This window comes from Berghia stephanieae, chromosome 6 (genome assembly GCF_034508935.2).
Source record: "Berghia stephanieae isolate SIO BIC M18660-M18661 chromosome 6, UCSD_Bste_1.3, whole genome shotgun sequence".
NCBI lineage: Eukaryota > Metazoa > Mollusca > Gastropoda > Nudibranchia > Aeolidiidae > Berghia > Berghia stephanieae.
In genome coordinates, this window is record NC_088365.1 from 27,113,527 (window position 1) to 27,137,335 (window position 23,809).

At 36.4% G+C, this 23,809-nt stretch overlaps 2 protein-coding genes across 3 annotated transcripts in view; one reads left to right on the forward strand and one right to left on the reverse strand.

Moving 5' to 3' along the window:
- Positions 1-3,630: 3,630 nt before the first annotated feature.
- LOC144974768 (ragulator complex protein LAMTOR5-like) lies at positions 3,631-11,273 on the forward strand. Of its 2 annotated transcripts, XR_013645815.1 has the most exons (5): positions 3,631-3,832; positions 6,622-6,683; positions 8,022-8,142; positions 8,878-9,995; positions 10,529-11,273. XR_013645815.1 is itself a non-coding variant. In XM_078918011.1 (4 exons), exons 1-4 carry the CDS (start codon positions 3,789-3,791, stop codon positions 8,933-8,935), a joined length of 285 nt encoding a protein of 94 aa, XP_078774137.1. In that variant the 5' UTR covers positions 3,631-3,788; the 3' UTR covers positions 8,936-10,374. The 2 variants fall into 2 exon arrangements, 1 of the variants encoding a protein (XP_078774137.1); XM_078918011.1 differs by lacking the exon at positions 10,529-11,273 and having other exon boundaries at positions 8,878-10,374.
- Positions 11,274-22,509: 11,236 nt separating this feature from the next.
- LOC144974769 (uncharacterized) overlaps positions 22,510-23,809 on the reverse strand; it is a 53,905-nt gene continuing 52,605 nt past the window's right edge. The window contains exon 12 of the mRNA XM_078918013.1: positions 22,510-23,136. The gene's annotated coding sequence lies outside the window, so the exon portion shown is untranslated. The remainder of the gene's footprint in view (positions 23,137-23,809) is intronic.

The following is a 23,809-nucleotide window of genomic DNA, read 5'->3' on the forward strand; positions in this document are numbered from 1 at the left end:
GGACCAGTTTAAAATTGTTGCAGTGGACAATATTTTGCGCTTTTTTTTTTTTGTTTTTGTTTTTTGTTTTTGTTTTTTTTGGTTTTTGTTTTTTTTTTTTTTTTTTAAAGATTTCCATTACAACAATGATGGACCCATAAGGAATTGGATTATCAGACCTGCAAATAATTAGTTCACGTCGTTAGTGGCCCATCGCTTCAAACGTGAGCTTTTATATAGCGCAATCTCCACTACACGTGCTCAAAGCGCTTTACAACGGGTTCCTGGCCAACAGCAACATGTAACATGTAAAACAAGACATGACGACACCTGTTAGGCGATATTATTACTTTTTTTCCGACAGGGTCTACGCTGTTAACGGCCAGGTACTTACACCTGAGTATGGTGAGAATGTAAGTAAAGAGCCTTTTTCCAATTACTCAACTTTGCGTCAAGCGAGGTTCGAACCCATGACCTTCCGAGCCGAAATAAAATAAAATAAAAAATAAAATTCCCTTTATTTATCCCATAAGGGAAATTTGTCCTTAGGGTCTATTCCGAGGGAAGACTGGAATAACCCAGGTATCATCCGCAGTGCAGCGCCGCAACCCGAGCTAAGTGACTTGTTCAAGGCCACACAGAGCAGTGGGTGATCGAACTCGATACCGTTCGGGTACAAAGCAATGACCATACCGCTGAGCCACACTGCCCCTAAAGAGAGAGTCCTTCCACAAGACCGCAAAGCCGCTTTAATACGGTATTGTGCCGAGGGGGATGGGAACCGGATCTCAATAGGGTATTTTAAAGTTTAAATAACCAGAAATGTGAAATCTTAGTCTTTGTCAGTTTAAGAGTAGAGCTGGCAAGTCGTGACGTCATACCCTCTATCAGGGGCGTGGCTATATTTGTTGATTTGGTGCCTGGCACCGTATCCATCATTTAAAAATGAATTACTGTAGTTTTTAAAAATAAAATATGAGAAATGGTAAATACCGCCTCCTACTTATTTGAGTAAGTCTTTTCTTAATTTTTCCCCTTTCTTTTGTATTTACAAATATAACATGTTTTAAGTCATTTTCTCCTTATTCTGGCACCACCTTATACTGTAAGCATGCCACGCTACTGCCCTCTATTCATCCGGTTCCAAACTCATTGAAGTGTGTATGTAACCAGTCCTTCGGATGACTAATAACGAATAGATTACAAATTTAATCAAAAGTGGCAAAACTATTTTAGGATGTATAGGCAGATTCTAAGGATTACGGGACGTAAGAGGGCTAGGATGGATGATCTTTATTGACGACCAGCATATATTTAGACTAGAGAATAAGATGCCATCACTCAGAAGATCGATTACACAAGGTATGCATCTAATGAGATTGTTCCCTATTACCATATTATTATCATTATGTGACCAGTCGCTTCAACGCGGTATTGTATCGGGGGGGGGGGGGGGGGGAGGTGGGAGACCAGGTGTCAATTGGTAGTTTTAAAGTTTAAATAACCAGACATGGGAAATATTAGTGCGGCTATGTGGTCTTGTTGTATGACACGTGCTTTCGGATCGGAAGGTCCTGGGTTCGAGCCTCGGTCGGCGCATTGTAGTTGAGTCCTTAGAAAAGGCTCTTTACTCACATTCTCTCACCGTACTCAGATGTAAAATGAATACCTGGTCGTTAACAGCGTTGTCTCTGTCGGGAAAAAAAATTGTTATATCGCCTAACAGGCGTCATGTTTCGTTTTACATGTTATGCTTTGTTGTTGGTCAGGGACCCTTTGTAAAGCGCTTTGAGCACGTTTAGTGGAGATTGCTCTATATAAAAGCCCAAGTTTTTTTATCTTTTTTTTTTTCGTTTTTTTTTTTTTTTTTTTTTTTTTTGTTTTTTTTTTTTTTTTTTGTTTTTTGTTTTTTTTTTTTTTTTTGGGGGGGGGGGGGGGGGGGGTTGGGGGGGTTTTGGGGTTGTTTTTGTTGTTGCTGTTGTTGTTTTGTTTTTCTTGTTGTTTTTTTTTTTTTGTTATTGTTTATTTGTTTTCGTTTGTTTTGTATTGTTTTTTGGGTTTTTTTTTGTTTTTGCTTTTGTTTTTTTTTTTGTTTGTTTGTTTTTGGTGTTAGTAAAACCAGTTAACTGCCGTACTCTGGAAAAACACGTATTTATTGGTCAGAAAATTCGTCCTTCAAATATAGATCAATTTAAATGATTCTCATCTTGGGTCTGTAGATCTCGTGGAAAGTAAATAGACCAGTGTCCCATCCCAAGGTCTCAAACAATAATTTGTGTTGTCATTTTCACGCTTTAGAAACCGGGTAGACTCAGGATCAGAAGAAGAAGAAGAAGAAGAAGAAGAAGAAGAAGAAGAAGAAGAAGAAGAAGAAGAAGAAGAAGAAGAAGAAGAAGAAGAAGAAGAAGAAGAAAAGAAGAAGAAAGAAGAGAAGAAGAAGAAGAAGAAGAAGAAGAAGAAGAAGAAGAAGAAGAAGAAGAAGAAGAAGAAGAAGAAGAAGAAGAAGAAGAAGAAGAAAGAGGAGGAGGAGGAGGAGGAGGAGGAGGAGCAAGAAGAAGAGGAGGAGGAGGAGAATGAGGAGAAGGAGGAAGAGGAGGAAAAGGAGAAAGAGGAGGATGAGAAGGAGGAGGAGGAGGACACTATCAGTTCACCAGTCTGTGGAATGTCGATATGAAAACTTGTTGACATTAGAAAGATATTTCAATAACACGCCTCTACCTCCAATAATGCCAGGCTCTGATTGAACACACTAAGGTCGTTTCCCGCAAAAAAAAAATGTTTGGCGAAATCTTACATAGATCTCGAGTTATTCAGACCTGAAATGTGTCAATAATAAAATTTTAAAAAAAAAGAAAAAGAAAGAAACACACACACACACACACACACACACACACACACACACACACACACTGTATGGCAACAGTTTAGCACAGTACATTTCTTCATAAGAGACCCAGTAATCCAGTCACCGCTACGTAAACGGGGAGGGGGAGGGAGGGGGGGGGGGTATTAGTAAAGACCTCGACATCGCTCGGGATCAATCTTGGTCCCTTTGCGTATGAAGTGGGTGCTCTACCAACTGAGCTATCGTGACCCCCCCCCCCCCTCCGCCCCCCTCTACAATGATCAACTATTTTTTTTCCTTTCATATCTTCCTCCTGCAGACTATAGTGCACCAAATCTCTATTATATCATACAGGGAATTTTGTTTTTATAAGAGGCGCCCTTTATTTTTTTCAGAATTGTTATTGATATCATAACTACTACAATAATATCATTAACATCATTATCCTATAATTATTTTCATCATCATCCCAGTACAACTTTTGAACGATGGACATGCTCTTTTAAATAAATGTAAATTAATTTTATTATTTTTTTCATTGTAGTTAATGACGGAATAAAAATGCACTTGCCAGTCGTCAGATAATCAAACAAAATAGCCGAGATATCAGTTTCGTTTTCCATCAAATCCGTTTTGACAATTAAATCAATATTGTCATAGATTTAAAGTCACTCTTAATGTTAAGATTGGAGATCTTGTCTCAAAAATAAAAACATTTTTAATTCATTAACTTATTAATTCGAATTAATAATTGAACTTCAATATCGAAAATAGTGTGCAATATTGTGAAGCTCTTCTAGGCTAAAATCCAGAAAATATGTTTGCCGATCATGTGACACTTCACTATAAAACTGAAAGTAGGAAAACCATCATACAATCATATTTCTTGATTTCTTGTTGACATTTTATTTGATCCCTCGTAACCCCGTAACTATCTATCTTTAGTCCTGACTTTTGAAATATTATGGAAATGATGGAACACAACTTGTCAAAGACTATGGAAGAAGCGTAAGTAACACTGAGAATACAGGTATTTTTGGCAAGTAAAATTTAAAATGAAAAATATAAGAATAAGAAGTCATCATAGTCACTAAAGTCGGTCTTTAGACTCTTAGACTTAGTCTTCTTATTTAGTCCAATCTGATCTCTTCACCTTCATATTCCTCATTCCTCTCAAAAAGCTCTAGATTTCGTCTTTTCTCTCCTTGAATTAAAGTTTGGGGAGGCCTTCCGAAAGCTCCTAAATGAGGGAAGCAACTCGAGTATTCCCTCAACTTCAACAGCACCTTTGCTAAGACTAACTTAACCCGAACCCTAGGAGAAAAATAATCCTCCGACCTCGAGCAAATCCGAATAGAAAAAAACAAACCATAGGACTGCTTTGCGCACTACCTTTCAATACTTCACAAATCAAAATGGCGGCCGAGAATCAAAACAATGGTCAAATTATGAAATTTTTAACTTTCACAAATCTATCACTATCATCAAGGTTTGTTCTAGAGTTTTTTAAATGCTTCTATAAGTGGTGACAAATAGAATAGATAAACGTCTGACAAAAGATCCACGGTGAAAATACAAAATGAAAGAAATTCTAGCTCTAGGAGCTTTAAGAAGGTCTCCCAAAGTTTGAGTTATGCATCTAAAATTAGGGTATTGATTTAGTTAGGGTCGCATTGGCAGTGATGCCAAAACTCCGGTATCACCAGAAAAACTCCGGTCTGGAGCAAAAAATTCCGGGTTCTGGGCAACTTCCGTCAAATTCTGGTGAGGTCAATTTGTACCAAGGATACCCCCCCCCCCAACCACCACATCATCACTACTACTACAACCATCATCACTACCACTACTACTGCAACCAGCACCACCACATCATCACTTCCACTACAACCATCATCACTAACTACTACTACATCCACCACCACATCATCATCACTACCACAACCACCACCACTACATCATCATCACTAGCACTACTACTACAACCACCACCACTACATCATCATCACTACCACAACCAACATCACATCATTATCATTACCACTACTACTACAACCACCAACACCACATCATCATCAGTAACAACCACCACCAGAACCACATAATCATCAATACCACCACTACCACTACTACATCCAATACTGCCACATAATCTGAACTAACACTACTACAACCACCACCACCACATCATCATCACTACATCTACAGCAACAACCACCACCACCACATCATCATCACTACCACTACTACAACCACCACCACCACATCATCATCACTACCACTACTACAACCACCACCACCACATCATCATCACCATCACTACTACTACTACAACCACCACCATCACATCATCATCACTACAACTACAGCTACAACCACCACCACTACATCATCATCACTACCACTACTACAACTACAACCACCACCACCACATCGTCATCACTATCTCTACTACTACCCCACCACATCATCATCACTACCACTACTACAACCACCACCACCACATCATCATCACTATCACTACTACTACAACCACCACCACCACATCATCATCACTAACAACCACCACCACCACCACCACCAGATAATCATCACTACCACCACTCCCACTACTACATCCAATAATGCCACATCATCTGAACTAACACTACTTCAACCACATCATCATCACTACAACCACAGCTACAAGCAGCACCACCACCATATCATAATCACTACCACTACTACGACAACTACCACTCCACATCATTATCACTACCTCTGGTACTACACCACCAACACATCATCATCATCACTACTACTACTACAACCACCATCACCACCACATCATCATCACTGGAACTACAGCTACAACCACCAGCACCACATCATCATCACTACCACTACTACTACAACCACCACAACCACATCGTCATCACTACCACTACGACTACAACCACCACTATTACATCATCATCACTACCACTACTACTACAACCACCACTACCACATCATCATCACAATCACTACTCTACTACAACCACTACCACCACATCATCATCACTACCACTACAACAACAACCACTATCACGTCAACTATAAATATGTAAACACATTGCCAAATACCAGTCCAATTCCCTTTTCTTGTGTGCAGAAATTCCTCTTTCGGCAATGAAATTCTTCCGAGTGGTGTCTGAAATTCCTGTGCGCCAAATTGAAAGTTGGCGTCTCTGCATTGGCGATTCAAATTCTAAGCATGTCTTTTATGCTTTTCAATCAAATGGTTACAGTTATGGTTACATTACAGTACGGTTTACTTTGTTTTGTTGTCATCAAAATTAGGCAGGAACTCACCTTTGCACTATTCTGCAACAAAGCTATTTATCCACAGAAATACAAAATCTCAAATGTCATTTCAACTGCAGAGTGTGTGCCTGTACACCTTTCAGAGGTTCTATAAAACTATAACTCCTATAACTATAACTATCCTAAATAAAAAGTAGTCCTTCAGAACTATGACTATGATGAGGCCTATACTATGGAGCCGGATTTTATCCCAGTTTCGATTGCGTGAAACTGACAATAACAATTGTTTGTTATCCTTTGGATAGGATACTAGTCTATTGCAAAATACTTTCCGCCAGACCTAACAGACCCAGTGACCCAATCACCACTGGGTAGACGGAAGGGGGAATTCAGAAGATCTCGACTTTAAGTTTAAGCGAGTGCTTTACTAATAAAACTGTCGTGGCCTCCCAACTATTTTATCTCTCTTAGTATATATAGTTTGTTTTTTAAATTTTGTATTCCTTTATTCACAGATTTAGCTTGCCTGGTGTGTCAGGAGTGATGTGTGTAGACAACAATGGCCTTATTCTTGGAAGTAAGTGGTATAAAATACACAGAAACATTCATTCCTTTTAATGCTGAATCGATTGGGTTTGATTTTACTCATACCTGAAGTAACCCCTCACAGATTTCACCAAGAGAGTAACATTGCAATATGGCTCTATGAGCTTCAAATGCAATTTATCTGATGTCCTTGACCGTTATTACTTTTATTTAAAGGGTGAAATCGTTATTTGAAATAATGCAATTTTGCCTTTCAGGGTTTATAATTTGAAATTTTATAAGTATTTTGTAGCAGTTGGAATATCCTCTTAAATGGAATTTCAGAGGCACTTGTATCTAAGACGATCTTTTTGAATCAGATCTTGTGATAAGAAACATTTATTCTCTCAGAAAGTTGATAGTTTGTCCATAATAAATGTAATACATTGCCTGATATCAGTATTCTGTCAAGATGATTTATATGCTAAAATTCAAATTAATTGTCAAAAAATTGATGTTAATGCTCTCTTTAACTCTCCTGAGTTCATTTGAATGGTGATCTGGAGAGTTAATTTTATTTTGGATTTAATGACAGTGCCATTTAATTTACTACATCTGATCTAATTTTTGAAAAGAAATATTGTGCACCTCACCAGTTATTAAAAAATTTAAAGTAGTCCTTCAGAGCCACCAGGCCCATGGAGCCAGAGTTTATCCTGGTTTCTATATCATGAAATGGCCAATAGCAATTGCTTTCTACCCTTTGGATAGAATGCTTGTCTATCTCAAAGTACTTTCCACCACACCCAGTTACCCAATCAATGCTGGGTGGACAGGGGGTTCAGAAAAAAATCTCGACTGCACCTGGGATCGATCTCAGTCCCTCTGCTTGTGATGCGAGTGCTCTACCAACTGAGCTATCGGGATCCCCCAACTCACCAGTTGGAATTAAATTTGGTTTTGTTTTGTTTTCCATTTGCTCGTGTCCCACTCTGACCAGTGCATAGTCGAGTCCTTGGAAAAGGCTCTTTATTCACATTCTCTCACCCTGCTCAGGTGTAGAATTGGTACCTGGCCATTAATATGGTCATTTCTCCTTCAGAAAACAATGTGCAACATCGCCTAATAGATTTCATGTTAAGTGTTGCTGACCCTTAGTCAAGCACTTTGAGCAGGTGTATTGGATTTTGCGCTGAATAAATGCTAAATTTAAAAAAATAGTTTTGGTATGTTTTCTCGATTGCTCCTTACTCCCTCTCCTTCTCTCTTGTCTTGTCTTGTCATTAAGTCACAACTCCGTGCTTCGAAGATAATCAGGACTGTGTGTATGGTGAGAACAAATGGATGTGTTTAGGCTTTTATTTTCATTTTTTTTTCAATTTCTCAACAGTGAAAGGAAACATGGGACACAACTCCGGTGGGTCTCTGGCTGCCCTCAGCAAACAAGCCTCTCTCCTCTCTCAAAGTTTGAACGCCAAAAATCCTGTCATCTGTTTGGAATCAGAGACTGGGTGAGTGTGTGTGTGTTTGTGTGTGTTCTCTGTCAAATGGAATTTACAATACAGCACAGTCATATGTGTCCCATTGCCTCAAAATGCAGCGTCCCTGTCAGGTCTGGGAATTTTTGAAAAATTCTTGAATTTTGTGATGGGGCAGAAGTTGGGCAAAATGAAATGCCTAAAAATTTTAAGTTGTGTCGGGGGGAAGCAAAGGACTTAAAAAATATCAGGGTTTTTGTAATTTAATATTTGAAGACTACTACACTACACATTGATAAATGGCTTTTAAAAAAGATTATTCTTAACACATGGTGGCTTTATTTGTCTCGCGAATTGGGGTCTTTTATTTGCCGCAATGTGATCTAGTGGTGTGGCACTCATCCTCGGATCAGAAGGTCCTGAATGGCGCATAGTTGAGTCCTTGGAAAAGGCTCTTTACTCACACTCTTTCTCTCATCGTACTCAGGTGTAAGATGTGTACCTGGCCATTAACAGTGTTGTCTTTGTCAGAAAAAAATTGTATTATCGCCTAACAGGCATCATGTCTCGTTCTACATATTTCGTGTTGCTGTTGGCCAGGGACCCTTTGTAAAGGTCTTTGAGCATATTTAGTGGATATTGCGCTATATAAAAGCTCAATTAAAAAAAAAAAATTTAAGTGTAAAACCAATACTTTCCTTCCTGCGTACTCTTAGCATCATCGTCACTATTATCATTAAATACCTTTTTTTATTTATCTCTCCACAGATCCATTTTGGTAAAGAAGACAAATAATGTGACAACAGCAATTTACAAGGATTCTTAGGCCTTTGTCTTGGAATGATAAGCGGGGGGGGGGGGGGGGGGGGGGGAGAGATAGAATGCGAGAGAAAGAAAGAGATAGAGAGAAGAGGCTGGGAATGAAAGAGAGAGAGAGAAAGAAAGAAAGAGAGAGAGGGGGAAAGAAAGAGAGGTGCTGTAGAGTAAGGAGAGAGTAAAGTGTGTGAGAGAGAATATTTTCTTTGTTTGTGCTAGTCTAAACTACACACATTTCATATTTGATATATTTATTGCACCGTAAAATGGGGTAAATTTACCTCGAGGGGATAACTTTGCCTCTGTTAATATGGATCGTAAAAGTGTGTGGGAAATTGTGCCAAAGTAAAAAAAACGAAAGACAAGAAAAATAAACCATCCCAAAAAATGAGTCCTTCTCCACTGGGGATTGAACCTCAGACCTCCCAATTACCGGTAATCAGGTCTGAGGTTCGATACCCTGTCAAAGAAGACTGATTTTTTAGGCTAGTTTTTTTCTTGTATTTTTCTTTCTTGCTTTGTCTGGCACTGTGTTTCAGACACACTTTTTCAGATCTTTATCGTACACCAGTGCCTGCTCCCTAATTCTTTGAGTTTTCACTGCTTTGTTGCAATAGGATTTCTCATTAAAAGACTAGATTTTTCATCAAAGGAATAATACATGCCACAAAATTAAATTTACTCTAATAGTGATATTATATACACTAGAGCACGGAAATCTCGAACAAGTCGGGACCGACCTATTTGTTCGAGATTTCCGTGCTCGAGTGTTTATGACTTAAAACGGTATTACATTGATAGATTTGCCGTAAAATGAATTTATATTCAATATTATATAATACAGTGCAGCACAGACATCTCAAAATCACGGAAATCTCAAACTCAATTCAATTCCCCCTATTTTCATAGTATCGGCAACAACAAAATCTTGAACACCTTCGGAGACCAGCATGGAAATCTTTAACACTAACATATTGGACATTCACTTTCGTGTTCATTCATAAATTTCTTTTTGTATGGGGGCGAAGTGGCCGAGTGGTTAAGGCATTGCACTGTGACCCAGGTCCCGGGTTTGAGCCCCACTCCAGGCACTTTTTGTTTGTTTTTTTCCTTGGGCAAGATTATTAACTGCCAATTTGCGCACTTGGACGACATGGGTGATTCCTGTTGACATCAGACGTCTTGTTTGATGAATTATCTATATTCCTTGTGGCGTCGGTATTGTATGATGTTGTGGCTGAAGGGTGTAATTTTTTTTTTTTTTTTCTATTGTATGGAAATGAAAGCTATTGTAGCTCTCATTGTCTAAGCATTTCAACTTGAAATCCTTTTAAAAAATTATTTTGGGCAATTTTGTTTCACCTTGACAAAGTACTGGTGCGAGGCAGTAAGCCACATGTAGCCCAATGTCCAAGAAGAGGCAATGTTTCTCCCCTCCCCCCCCCCCCCCCCCCCCCCCCCCCCCCCCCAGCTCAGTGGGTCCAGGTTGCTCAGTTGGTAGAACACTCGCTTCACATGCAAAGAGACCGAGATGGTCCCTGGGTGAAGGCAAGATTTTTTTTTGTGACTGTTCACTTCGCAGTGATAGTGTAGCTGGGTCCAGTGAAAAATACTGTGCAATAGAATATCCATACCTGCCAGCCCGTCCGCTTTTGGCGGAATCATTCCTATTTTCACTCTTCCTTTTTCTTCTATTCTGCCATTGTCTCTAAAATTCCAATTTTCACAAATGATGGTAATGGTAAGAATAAAAAAAGAGGGGGGGGGGGGGGTGTTAAAAAGTGATTTAAAAATTTTTTTTTAATGATAGCCAAAAGGGAGCTAAGTGGGAAAGTTAATTGCACTTCTTTCCCCCCTATCACCATTCCATTACCTATCACATGAGATATGTAGTATTGCCAGCTGTACCAGAATACCGTCTTTATGTGTTTGGTGGCAAAGTTGGTGGTCATTTTGATACAGAATTATCCATTGTTAAGAAATTCCTATTTTTTGTCTCCAATTCCTATTTTCTGACCTTCTGATTCCACTTTTGGAATGTGAAAGGTTGGCAGGTTTGAATATCATCTTAGTCCTATCCAAAGGATAGCATGCAACTGGTCTTGTATTGTCTGTTTTACACTACATGTATATAAACCTTGGATAAACTCTGGCTCCAAAGCCTATTTATTGGCTTCGGAAAACGACTTTTTTTTTTTTTCTTTCCCCATTTGATGGTTAATATTAATTGTTGCTGACACCCAATGTTAGAATTCACATGTATAAATAAAGGTTATGTCTTGTCTTATATATCGGTGTTGAATAACAATTGACAAATAAACTTTGCATTTTTTATGGTGATATTTGAAGTAGTTGACTAATTTGACTTGATTGGATGTTGTTTTTCTGTGTACAATGCAGCTATGTGGTCTTGTAGTAATACCCACCTTCTGTCCCGCATAGTTGAGGCCTTGGAAAAAGGCTGTTTATTCAGATTCTCTCACTGTATTCAGTTGTAAAATGAGTACCTAGCCATTAACAGCATTGTCTCTGTCGGAAAAAAATGTAATGTTGCCATGTAACAGACGCCATGTCTCATCTTACATGTTATGTGTTGCTGTTGGCTAGGGACCCCTTGTAAAGCGATGTTAGCACATTTAGTGGATATTGCGTAATCAATACAAATACTCAACAGTATCAACGCATAGAGCACAACATCGCCATGGTTTTGCTCTATAGAGATACTTATTATTATTCTCTGAGCAGTGCAAAGTTGAGTCCTTGAAAAAGGTTCTTTACTCACATTCTCTCATCCCATTCAGGTGTAAAATAAGTACCTGGCTGGTAATAGCGTTGTCAGCTACAAAACTATGAGTAACCTTGAACGTTTATGGTCTGATTGGTATAATTTAGTGAGTAGTAGTCACCAAAATGGCTGTCTAAAAACAATAACAAAGATCCTTCTTTAGATTCTAAGCCGGACCATGTGAAAACAACTATGTAGCTTAATTCTACAGCAAAGCCTCATAGAAGGGTGAAAATATATTATTGGATGGGGGTGGGGTGGTTGCAAAGCTCAGATAGCAAGACTGTGAAGTGTAGAATCGACCGATCCAGACTGGGAGGGGGTTGGAAAATGTCCATCATTGCCACACACCATCCCCCTTAAAGGGAATTCCACACACTACGTTCAGCAAAGACATTGTGTTTTGTTTTGTTTTTAAGGGTTTTACGGCGCTTGCAACACATTTAGGTCATATCAGCGCCAGTAAAATGGGATAGTAAAAAGTCATAGAATTACAATTAAAGCACCCAAGAAAAAGTAAGACAAAGGGGAATTTGTTCAAATAGGAAACTGGTGTAGATTCCAAGAGCACACTATCAAAGTACATACTTAGTTTGAGATCACCTAAAAGTCTCATCCAGACATAAGCACAGGTCCCCGCCAAGAAGACACTCAATTGTTTACAAATCATACATATGTAATAGGACAAATAATACAGTACATAACTAACTAAACATTTAACTGTTTCCCTCTCAGCCAGGGCCAGGACAAAACCAAATAATCTCATTCCAAGACAAAGACAGAAAGCAAGTTGGAAAACATGTATAGGGGGATAAAAGAAGCAGTAAGTATCTCCCTGCCCACTATGGGAGGTCAGGAACCCCACCCAGACATTTATGTATTGTGTAATGGCAAACAAAAACTGATAAGAAAACCACACTTTTTCTTTCACAAGCTGAGGCAACTTTAATGATAAAGACTAAATCAACAAACGATGAAGGACGACCAAAGCACGGATAATAAATTTACCATACAACGATAGAGTGAGTGGTTGATCCTCTTCCACTCTTGATAACTAACAATCATATTATAATGTAATATTGTAGTTGTGACATGTACATAAAAATGTTATGTTTGTGTTCTTGTCATGTTACATTATATCAATGTTATTGTAATGTTCAGGGGAAACAAAAAAAGATAACAATGACAAATGTAATTATCAGTGTCAAAGGCAACATGATATATAATCAAACATCGACATATGGAATAAAAACATGGACGAAAATGAAAAATAAACAACAAATTTTTAAAAATTAACGAAATGAAAACATGGATGAAGAAAAAATAAAGCCAACAACTTTTAATGAAATAAATAGCATAGCAATCATAATCATATCAATCTATTGAGGTAAGCTGGTGGAGATTGAAAGCATGACAGCGTGAATGTGTGTTGTGGTAGTAGTAGAAGACCAAAGTGATCTCGTGTTTTCTTTGATGAATTTAAGTTGACGTGTCCAACCGCATGCTGCAACAAAATCCCTCCCTTAATTCCAAACTTTTTTTATAATAATAATAATGATAAAAATAGTAATAATTAATAATAATAATATTTTTGGCAAGACAAATGTTTTATTAACTGTTAAACAAAATCGCTGGAGCTTTCCAGAAAGTGTTGCCAGTTTGAACCGCTCTGAAGGAAATTTGTGACATTTTAAACATAAATTTGAAAAGCGACAAAAATTACTAAATGTTCCTAAGTGTGTCAAATTTACCTTTACCCTCTATCTATACTTTCAGACAAAATTACCCTGTATACCCCATTTCTTAAATATGTGCTGAGAGCGTTCAATGCTTCTTGAAGCTAACATCAAATTATATTATTTTAACTGTAAGAACAATGTAAAAAAATGAAATTGTTTATGTAACCTGTCCTTCGAATGACTAAAAATGAATAGGTACATATTGAATAATAAGGTGACATAACTATCTTAGCAGCAGGAGTTATAGGCAGATTCTTAGGATTACGGGATGTTCCTGAGCGAGGATAGATGATCTTTATTGACGACCAGCATACATTTAGACTAGAATATAAGATACCATCACTCTGAAACCAGAAGATCAATTACACAATGTGTGTATTCAGTCCTCCAAAAGAGTGGTTCTACACTTCCAATGAGATTGGAACCAGTGCAATTGTTTCTTATTTTGACATCACACTTTTGTTCGCTAATAAAGAAAAAAAGAACAAGACATATTATATGTGAATGGAAACTGAAAACAATGAAGCAAATGTGACACTCTGATGAACACATCTAAAGGATAATCACATGATGATCACGTGACTGGCCATGTGATACCAAGCATAACAGTGATTGTTTTTGTTTTTGTTTTTAAGGGTTTTACGGCACTTGCAACACATTTAGGTCATATCAGCGCCAGTAAAAAGGAAGAAAATAAGATAGTAAAAAGTTATAGAAATACAATTAAAGTGGCCAAGAAAAGAGAAGACAAAAGGGGAATTGGTTCAAATAGGAAACAGGTGTAGATTCCAAGAGCACACTATCAAAGCACTTAGTTTGAGATTACCTACAAGTCTCATCCAGACAAAAGCACAGGTCCCCACTAAGAGGAATACACTCAAATGTCTTACAAATCGTATATACTATAAAGAAAACATAATACAATGCATAACAGAGAGATGATTTACAAGGAAAAATATCATCTCCCAAAACTATGCATTTGACTGTTTCCCTCCCAGTCAAGGTATCCGGCCAGGGCCAGGACAAAACCAAGTAATCTCATTCCAAGACAAAGACAGACAGCTAGTTGGAAAACAGATATAGGGGGATAGAAGACACAGTATGTACCTCCCTGCCCACTATGGGAGGCAGGAACCCCACCCAGACATAACAGTGAGATTTAATCGAATTTGTTTGGGAAAACAATAGAAATATCGTCAGACGGGGAAGAAATGGAACCTGCAGAAATTGATGCAAAATGAAACGTTGCAATTTGGGCCTTATTTGATTTCTTTAATTCTATCCACCCATGAAGGTAACAAAAATAAAAGAGGGGTTTTTCTGAGCTACCTGAGATAAATATCATCTCTTGATTATGGATATGAACAATATAAATAAATAGATAGATAAAAAATAAAAATAATAAAAATAGTAATAATAATAACAATAATATAGAGATGGCTATGACTGCATGTTACAAAAAGTAGGTTACTTGGAATTTAAATTCCTGTAGAGAATCTATAACAAAAGACGAAAGGTGATTTTATCATGAGGCCATGACTTAACCTAACTGGGTGATGCGAGCTTCAATATCAGTGATACAATTAAACACTTCAACGAGATTTCAGTACGTAATGATATAACTGATTCCATTCATGATTTTAATGACAATAACAATACTAATGTTATTCATTTATCAAAAAAACCCTAAAAACTTGAGCTTTTATGGGGTGGAATACCCACTAAACATGCTCAAAGCGCTTTACAAAGGGACGCTGACAAATTGTAACATGTAAAACAAGACATGACGCCTGTTAAGCGATATTACAATTTTTTTTCGACAGAAACAATGCTGATAACAGCCAGGTACTCATTATACAACTGAGTACAGTGAGAGAATGTGAGTAATGAGCCCTTTCCAAGAACGCCGCAATGCGCTGAGCGAGGCTTAAACCCAGGATTTTGCAATCCAAATGTGAGCGTCATATCACAAGACCACATAGCCGCACATTTATACTGAGTCTTTCCATATACAAACAGCTCTAGGCGCCTTTTCAATACAAACATCAAAGCTACAATTACGGGTGATACACAAAATATACCTAGGGACGTTCGTACCAAGAAAAATATACTATATAACAGAGACTGGTTTTAAATTATTCAAATATTTTCTAATAAAATGTCTTAATATGTCTTAAAAGTAGATACTGTATTGCATTTACTTCAAGAAATTGGAAAAGAGTTCCAAATAGAAGGGGCAGCATCAGAAAAAGGCCTGTCAGAAAACTTTTTTGATCCTATATTCTGAACAGTAAATAAGAGTTGATCACTAGATCTTAATTAAAAGTCCTGAAAGGACAGGACAATGAAATCATTTTTTTAGAAAAAGGACAACAGGATATTGTTTGTTTGTTTTTAAGGGTTTTACAGCGCTTGCAACCCAATAAGGTCATATCAGCGCCAGTAAAAAGGAGAAAAAAATAGGACAGTAAAAAGTTCTAGGACAAAAGGATACATGAGGAGGGATAGCAAAATAATCTATGATGTGTCATTCATGTTAATAACGCAACTATGAACCCTGTTTACACAATGAACGGTGGATCGACTTCGAAATCATAAAAAGTCTGTTTTTTTGTTTTTGTTTTTACGATTACAATTAAAGCACACAAGAAAAGGTAAGACAAAGGGGAATTGGTTCAAATAGGGAACAGATGTAAATTCCAAGAGCACACTATCAACGTACTTAGATTGAGATCACCTAAAAGTCTCATCCAGACACAAGCACAGGCCCCCACTAAGAGGAATACACTCAAATGTTTACAAATCGTATATAATATGTAAACAAAACAATACATTACGTAACAGATTATAAGACAGAGGTAGACATCGTTATATCACAGGAAAGAGAGAGAGAGAGAGAGAAAAAAACAGCAATGGTAGCAGCAGGGGTTGAGACTTGGCAAGACATTCTATGAGTAAAAAACAAAAACTGAGAAAAGCCGTGTCTGCAGAGACAATATTAATCTAAAAAAAAAAAAAGTTGCATTAATTACATCAGCAAAATCGGGTTTACTTTTGTTTACATTTTTTGACATAAATCTTCTTTGCAAAATGAAATGGAAAAAAAAAGTAACTTTTCTTATCTGGCTACATGAGATGGTAAATCATTATCATTAGATACATAAATGAACACATTTTAGGAAAATATTGTCTTGGTCAACACAAAATACAGACGAATGAAGCTGATCTTCAAATTGACGATGTAAAAATGTAGAAACAACTTCCAGCTTGATCAATTTTTATCCTTTCAAATTTCCAACTTAAGATTAATTTCTTCAATGGTTGCATCATGCTGGGGACGAGGACTAACTTTCTTTTTTTTTTTAAATCAGTACGACGACATATACAACCTATACATTATTCCCAAATACCACACTTCGGGCTCAAAACCATTCTTCAGCCAATAACAAAAAAAACCCCAATTAAAATGGTATAACTTCACGATAAATCAAGAAAGACAGGAGAAAAGTTGTTGGCTCACAGTCACACACAGTGGGGAAAACTTGCCTGTTTCAAGTATCCCATATTTCCTGACTAATAAATTTACTTATAGTGACATGAATGATGATGGAATAACTCCTCATCACAAACCACCTCATTCCTCTTTAAAATCCCTGATCAGGTACACATGATAATTTCAACAACACAATACATCATATGTGATGGTAATAATGATGATAACAAGAATAATAATAATAATAACAATAATGATAATAATAACAATAATAATAATAATATCGCAACGATACTTGAATAACAGTAATCAACAGATAATAAATTTACATAAAATTCGATAAAATAAATCTTTTTTTTTTTGGGTTAAATTTTTCAGTCCGTTATACATTTTGTACAATGCTCATATCACACCAAAATCATCACAATAATTAAACAATTACCAGCTAACTGGTTTACCTAAGAAATACTTGTATTGAAAAATTTGGCCAGAAAACTCGTCCTTGTTTGTTTTGTTTGTTTTTATGGATTTTACAGTGCTTTCAACACATTAAAATCATATCAGCGCCAGTAAAAAGGAGGAAAATGGGATAGTAAAAAGTTATAGAATTACAATTAAAGCACCCAAGAAAAGGTAAGACAAAGGGGAATTGGTTCAAATAGGAAACAGATGTAGATTCTAAGGTCCCACTATCAAAGTACATAGTTTGAGATCACCTGAAAGTCTCATCCAGACACAAGCACAGGTCCCAAATAAGAGAGATACACTCAAATGTTTACAAATCATACATATATGTAAACAAAACAATACAGTGCATAACAGAGAGATGATTTACAAGGAAAAAAACATCATCTTCCAAAACTCTAACTATACATTTGACTGTTTCCCTCTCAGTCAGGATATCCGGCCAGGGCAGAAAGCATTTTGGAAAACAGATACAGGGGGATAGTACACAGTAAGTGCCTCCCTGCCTACTATGGGAGATCAGGAACCCCACCCAGACACTCGCCTTCAAACATAGATTGGTAAACCTCATCTTGACAAAAACTCTCAAACCTGGGACTTGAGGTATACTTCACTGAAGTCCAAGATTTGAGAGTTGGGTCATCAATCAATATTTGAAGGAAGAGTTTTCTGACCAAATGTTTAAATACGAGTTGTTGTTTTTTCAAGAGTACGGCAGTTAACCTTGTTAAATTGGTAAATTACAGAATAATTACATTTCAATTATTTTTATTTTTGAGTTTTACGGTACTTGTGTAACACTCAGGTTGTGCAGACATTGCTGGACAAAAAAAAAAGAAACCTGATGGAAATGTCAAAACAAACATATATTTTTTAATAAAGAAAAGATCTTGTGTTTGTCTATGCTGGTGAGCACCCTAGAGAAAATATGACGGTGTTTTCTTGCCTTGTCATCATTTAGTCGCAACTCTGTGCTTCGAAGATAATCACACCTGTGAATATGGTGAGAACAAATTGTCAAATAGACGCACCTGGGCATTTATTTTGATTTTATCCATTTCTCCATCAAATTCAATTTGGCCTTAAATTTTTTTTTTTTTTAAAGTTTTGGGTGCTGGAAAAAACGAGTTAAGATGAAAATTAACTCAGGACTATGGGACCTGGCCTTCGCTTTTGAGCACCCTAGAGAAAGTAAGACGGTGGATTTATTTCATTCAGAGAACAGGCCTAAGAGCAATCTAACACCAACAGTCCTGGGGTTTGACTCCCCATCACTGAAAAAGACTTTATTTTCTATATTCTTCTGGTACTGCTCTACTCACTTCTTTTTTCTTTTATTTTTTTTTTTAATATATGATCAATATAAGTGTCTGCTCCTATGACTTTTCTGAATACTATATAGTCACCTGGAATAACTACAAAAGACGTCTAACTTCTACGTCATGGCACAAGACCAAGGGCTAGAGCTCAGGTGGTCGCTAGTTTGGATAAGTAAGTAAGTGATCTCTTTTCTGAAGGAATCTATCCATGTCTTAAGTTTTTTGTTTTTAAAAAAAATAATTTTAGAGGCTTAACAAGGGTCATTTGAGCACCAGGAAAAGTAAGACAGTAAGATTTAGTTTAAAGGGAGTGAAGAAGAGTCTAGCATGGCTCACCGGTATGGTCTTAGCTTCGTACCTGAAAGGTATAGAGTTCGACTACCCGCAACGCTGTGTAGTCTTGAGCAAGTCACCTAGTCTTAGTTCACTTTGCAGCGCTGCACTGCGGCTGACGCCTGGGTTATTCCATCTTCCCTTGGAATAGACCCTAAAGAAAACTTTCCCCTTAGGAATGAATAAAGGGATTTTTTTAGGGTTTTTTTTTTTGTTTTTTTTTTTTAGTTTGAGACGACATGTAGTGAGATTCAGATTCAGTCAAAAATTAAAATGCTGGAAACCCTAGAATATGTCCGGACATCCCAATCAGTCTGCACATCAAGGTGTAAACATGAGGTTTACAACCTCACCAGAAATGGACAAAAGAAAACATAACTTGGGCCCTAAACCAGCCGATTAAAATAAGAGCAAGGCCTTAAAACTGGGAATTCACAAATCGGCTATCATCAAGATGAACTTGTATTGAAAAGCATGGTTTTTATCATTCTGAAACTTCATAAAATTTAATCGTTTTCTAAAACGAGGTGACTTTTACTTTAGTTTTTTTTTTTTCTTTTTGTCCAATGTTGACAAATTATCTGGTTAGTGACGTGTATGGCGATACTGAGGTATAATAAAAAAAGAGTCAACTTTTATGACGGCGATATGTCAACAATAGTTGCCAGATAAAATAAATGTGCCATAGAAAATAAATATTTGAATGATTCTGATTTTTTAAGTTATCTTGATAACTGCAATGTCCTTTTTTCACTGCGATGATGACGTGTAAAAAGGTGAAGAATAAATAGTGGTATAAAAATAAACCATCTTAAATGTTTCACATCTTAAAATATATTAAGAAAGATGATACACCAAATCTGCTTAAAGTAATACAAACAATAATTCAATAATAATAAATCTCTTTTTTTTTAAATATTTTCACCGATCACTGAACCACAAATCACAGACTACCCAGCAGTGTCAGAACTCAATGGTTTCTAGGACTCTCCAACACTTAACATCCAATCTAAAGATGGTTCATCATTTTGGCCTTTGACCTGGCACACTGAAAAACAAAGTCTAGACTTAAAACAGCTTTGTGTCCATTTTGTGCTGTAGCAAAAGAATCGAAATAATAATATAGTAATTTGCCTTGTCAATTCGTCAACCACTTGTGAAGGCCTGACAAAACAAAATGCATGACATGGCGAAATTTAAAAATTTACAGCAAATGTACAGAGCAATCTTTTCTGAGTAAAACAGTTTAAATTTTCAAAATATCTTGATCAGGGACAAACTATGGTAATTTCAGAACATCCTAGATATTTTTTTAAAAAATTGATTTTAAAAAATTTCATTTGGTCATATCTCAGAATTAAACAAAAAAAAAAAACTGCAACATTTGACATCTGTAATTAAACCGATGTACATTTGATGAATATCAGAGGTATGGAAAGACAACCAAGGAACAACAAAAAGAATGAAATACTCAAGACACGAAAATAATTAAAAGTTCATAGAGTAAAAAATAAAATATTCAGAGTAAATAGATGATAAATGTGATGTAAAATTAAACTCGAATCAACGCTAGGCTACAGAAGGTTGCATTTTTGACAAATTGAGCTGTTTGCACCCTTTGTGATGGCCTCGACGCATAGATATCACTACAAACTCTGTAGCAATGACGATGACCTGCTTGAGACCATGGTATTCAGTACCAGCATCGGAATCCATCTTGATCCACATCAGATGAAAGCAAGAAGAAGAAGGGATGCTGAATCTAACATTTTCTGTCAGATGTAGCACCCAGAAAAAAAAAATTTTTAACTTGGAAATTCACACATCAGCGGAATATTCTTAGCTTTGATGTCTATAAGGCCAATTAATCCATAATAATGAATTTGTTTTCATATTCTGTGAAACATGATGAAACTGAAAACGGCCTGACCATAAAGTTTGATAAACCGAATATAAATTGAAATGTTGTCAACTATTCCTCTCTCCTATTGTGAACAGATTCTTGACAATCAGAGAGCGCTAACCTCCAAACCAATGCCAAATAGTCTATAGACTAAAAACTAATAATGGAATCCCTTGAATTTCAGATTTTTGAAACCAATTTTTAAAATCATATCTCATATTTTACCTGATGATTTCTTTCTTCTTTTCTTAGTTTTTATGCTGCCTTCAAAGCATAGGCAAAGCTTGTAAAAATAAGCAGATTTAAGGGGGGGGGGGGGGGGGGGGGGGGGGGGCAAAATATAGTTCTAAATTAATAATTGAATCTGTTTCTCTTACTGTTGTCTAAAAATTAGATGGACAATGAAGATTTTTAACTGCCAGAAAAAATGACTTAAGATTGACTTTCTTAATTTTCTATATGGATTTTTGCACAATGAAAAAAATGGTACCTTCTATACCAAAGTCAAAATAACAAAACAAACAAAAAACAACAGAAAATGAATAATCAAAGAGAATGATGTGATTTCTTCCATGTACAGATGATCGTTCTAACATTCGTTATTTGTGACTTTTCAAAATAAATGTAACCATTTGATCAAACAGATGATATATTCATGTGTCTAAAACCATTCGTTATTTGTGACAATAATGACATTTTCTATAAATAAATAAGTTATGATTGATAACGATTAATTTTAGAATCAATAATTTGAGACCAAATTCCACTGCTGGCATAAAACGACAACATCGACTTGATCCTTGTTGATAAACGTGTAATATAAACAATGAAATAAAAACTTTTTTTTTTCCTTTTCCAACGATGAAAACACTTGTTCACAAAAGTAATATAATAGTCAATCACTGTTGTGTCGTCTAATTCACACATATCTAAGTCAACATGGTCGTGTGTGTGTTTGTATGTGGGTGAGTAGCTACAAAGTCCTCAGTTCTATCAACTAGTAAATCCACTAAAATCCATGAGATCTTTTTTTCCAAGTCTAATTACCGCAAATCTGCCTACTTCAAATTTTTAAGTTTGTAGTTTCCAAGTGAAAAAAGAAAAAGTCACCTTAAATAGATGTAGAAATTAACTTATATCCTTCTGCATGATCCAAAAATGCTCCAAAATCCTTTTAAAACAATCAAAGGAACTAAAATTTCCTTTTTAACAAGATTTATTGAGTCAAAGAGGCGAATGCAGTCCTGAATCTGGAGCTAAAATTCGTATTTATACTAATTTTTTGTAGTACTAAGTAGTTCTGAATTACCAGCTCACAAATAGAATTAGCAGACTTGTCAACCAATTTTCATCATTTTAAAATAAATTAAATTTTTTTTTTTCTCTCGGAAAATTGAGGCTGATTTTCTCGTATTGAAAAAAAAAGGCATAACAGAATGACACACTCGACACAGCTCAGCACGTTTAGCATTTTGATGCAACATGCTGACAACGTCATAAGTATACCCATCAAAATAAAACTCTGTGGTCATCTCTTCCTTTTGATCTTTTCTTTATTTTTTTTTTTATTTTTTTTTTTTCAAAATACTTCTGAATATTCTGCTTTGAATTGAGTGTGTTTTGGTCGAAAGTCCAATAATATTATAGGGTAATTTGGAACTCAATGTGCAAATTAATTCCTGGCAACAAAACAAAACAAAAACATATTTTCAAAAATCAAAATTTTTCCCCCAAAAAACACACACAAACTTCACATTCGTTTCTGAATTTTAAATAAAATATTTAGATCCAATTTCCTGTATAATTTTGGTAAAAAATTTTTAATTCTGGAGAGAAAATAATCTGAATTTCACCATATTTGGGCTCCTAAAAAAAAATTGGATTTATTAATGTGTGTGCCGATTAAAACTGTCGTTGTAATTCTGAGAATCTTACCGACTGGCAAGTCTTGAAATAGGTCATTTTAAACTGGATAATAGAACTGCATCCGTCTTGAATCTTCTTCATCTTAGAACAAAATTAGAATCATCCATTTTATAATTTAAAAAACAACTAAAATCAGCTTTTGAGGATTTCCGTTTTCCCTAGTTGTTCGACACGACTCTGAATAAGAAGTGTGCTCTCCATCCTTTGTTGTCCTCCAGTAAACCAATCCTGTCCAAGGCTGGACTGGGCTGTTAAAAAAAACAAAAACACAGAAAACACCAGAAATGACGAGGAAGTTGAGTTGACTGCTGGTTATCATTGAAGTCTCCGTCTCAGGGGCGGCCATTCCAGTAACAAACATGTGGACAGAAGGGAAAAAGGAAAAGCTTATGTAAATAGTGAAATGGCAACAACGAGCAAGACGAGCTATCAGAGGCAGATCTATATTGTGCAATAGTCACGAACTCGCTCAAAGCGCTTTACAAAAGGGATCCCTAGGCAAAAGAAACACTTAACATATAGGGCTAGACATGACATATGTCGTGCGATATTTCAATTTTTCCGACAGAAGCAAAGTTGTTAACAGCCAGGTACTCATTTTACACCTAAGTACAATGAGAGAATGTGAGTTTTCCGACAGAAACAAAGTTGTTAACAGCCAGGTACTCATTTTACACCTAAGCATGATGAGAGAATGTGAGTAAAGAGCCTTTTCCAAGGACTCAACTATGCGCCGCTCAGAGCAGGACTCAAACTCAAGGCCTTCAGATTCAAAGGCGAGTGTCATACCACTTGACCACATAGCTACATTACTAGATTAACTGAATCTGGGGACCAAAAGAAAAGGAGTTGAAAATGTAAATATAACAACGTCTACGGTACTTTCATAAAAGGTAAACACAAATTCAAAATTTAAACCTG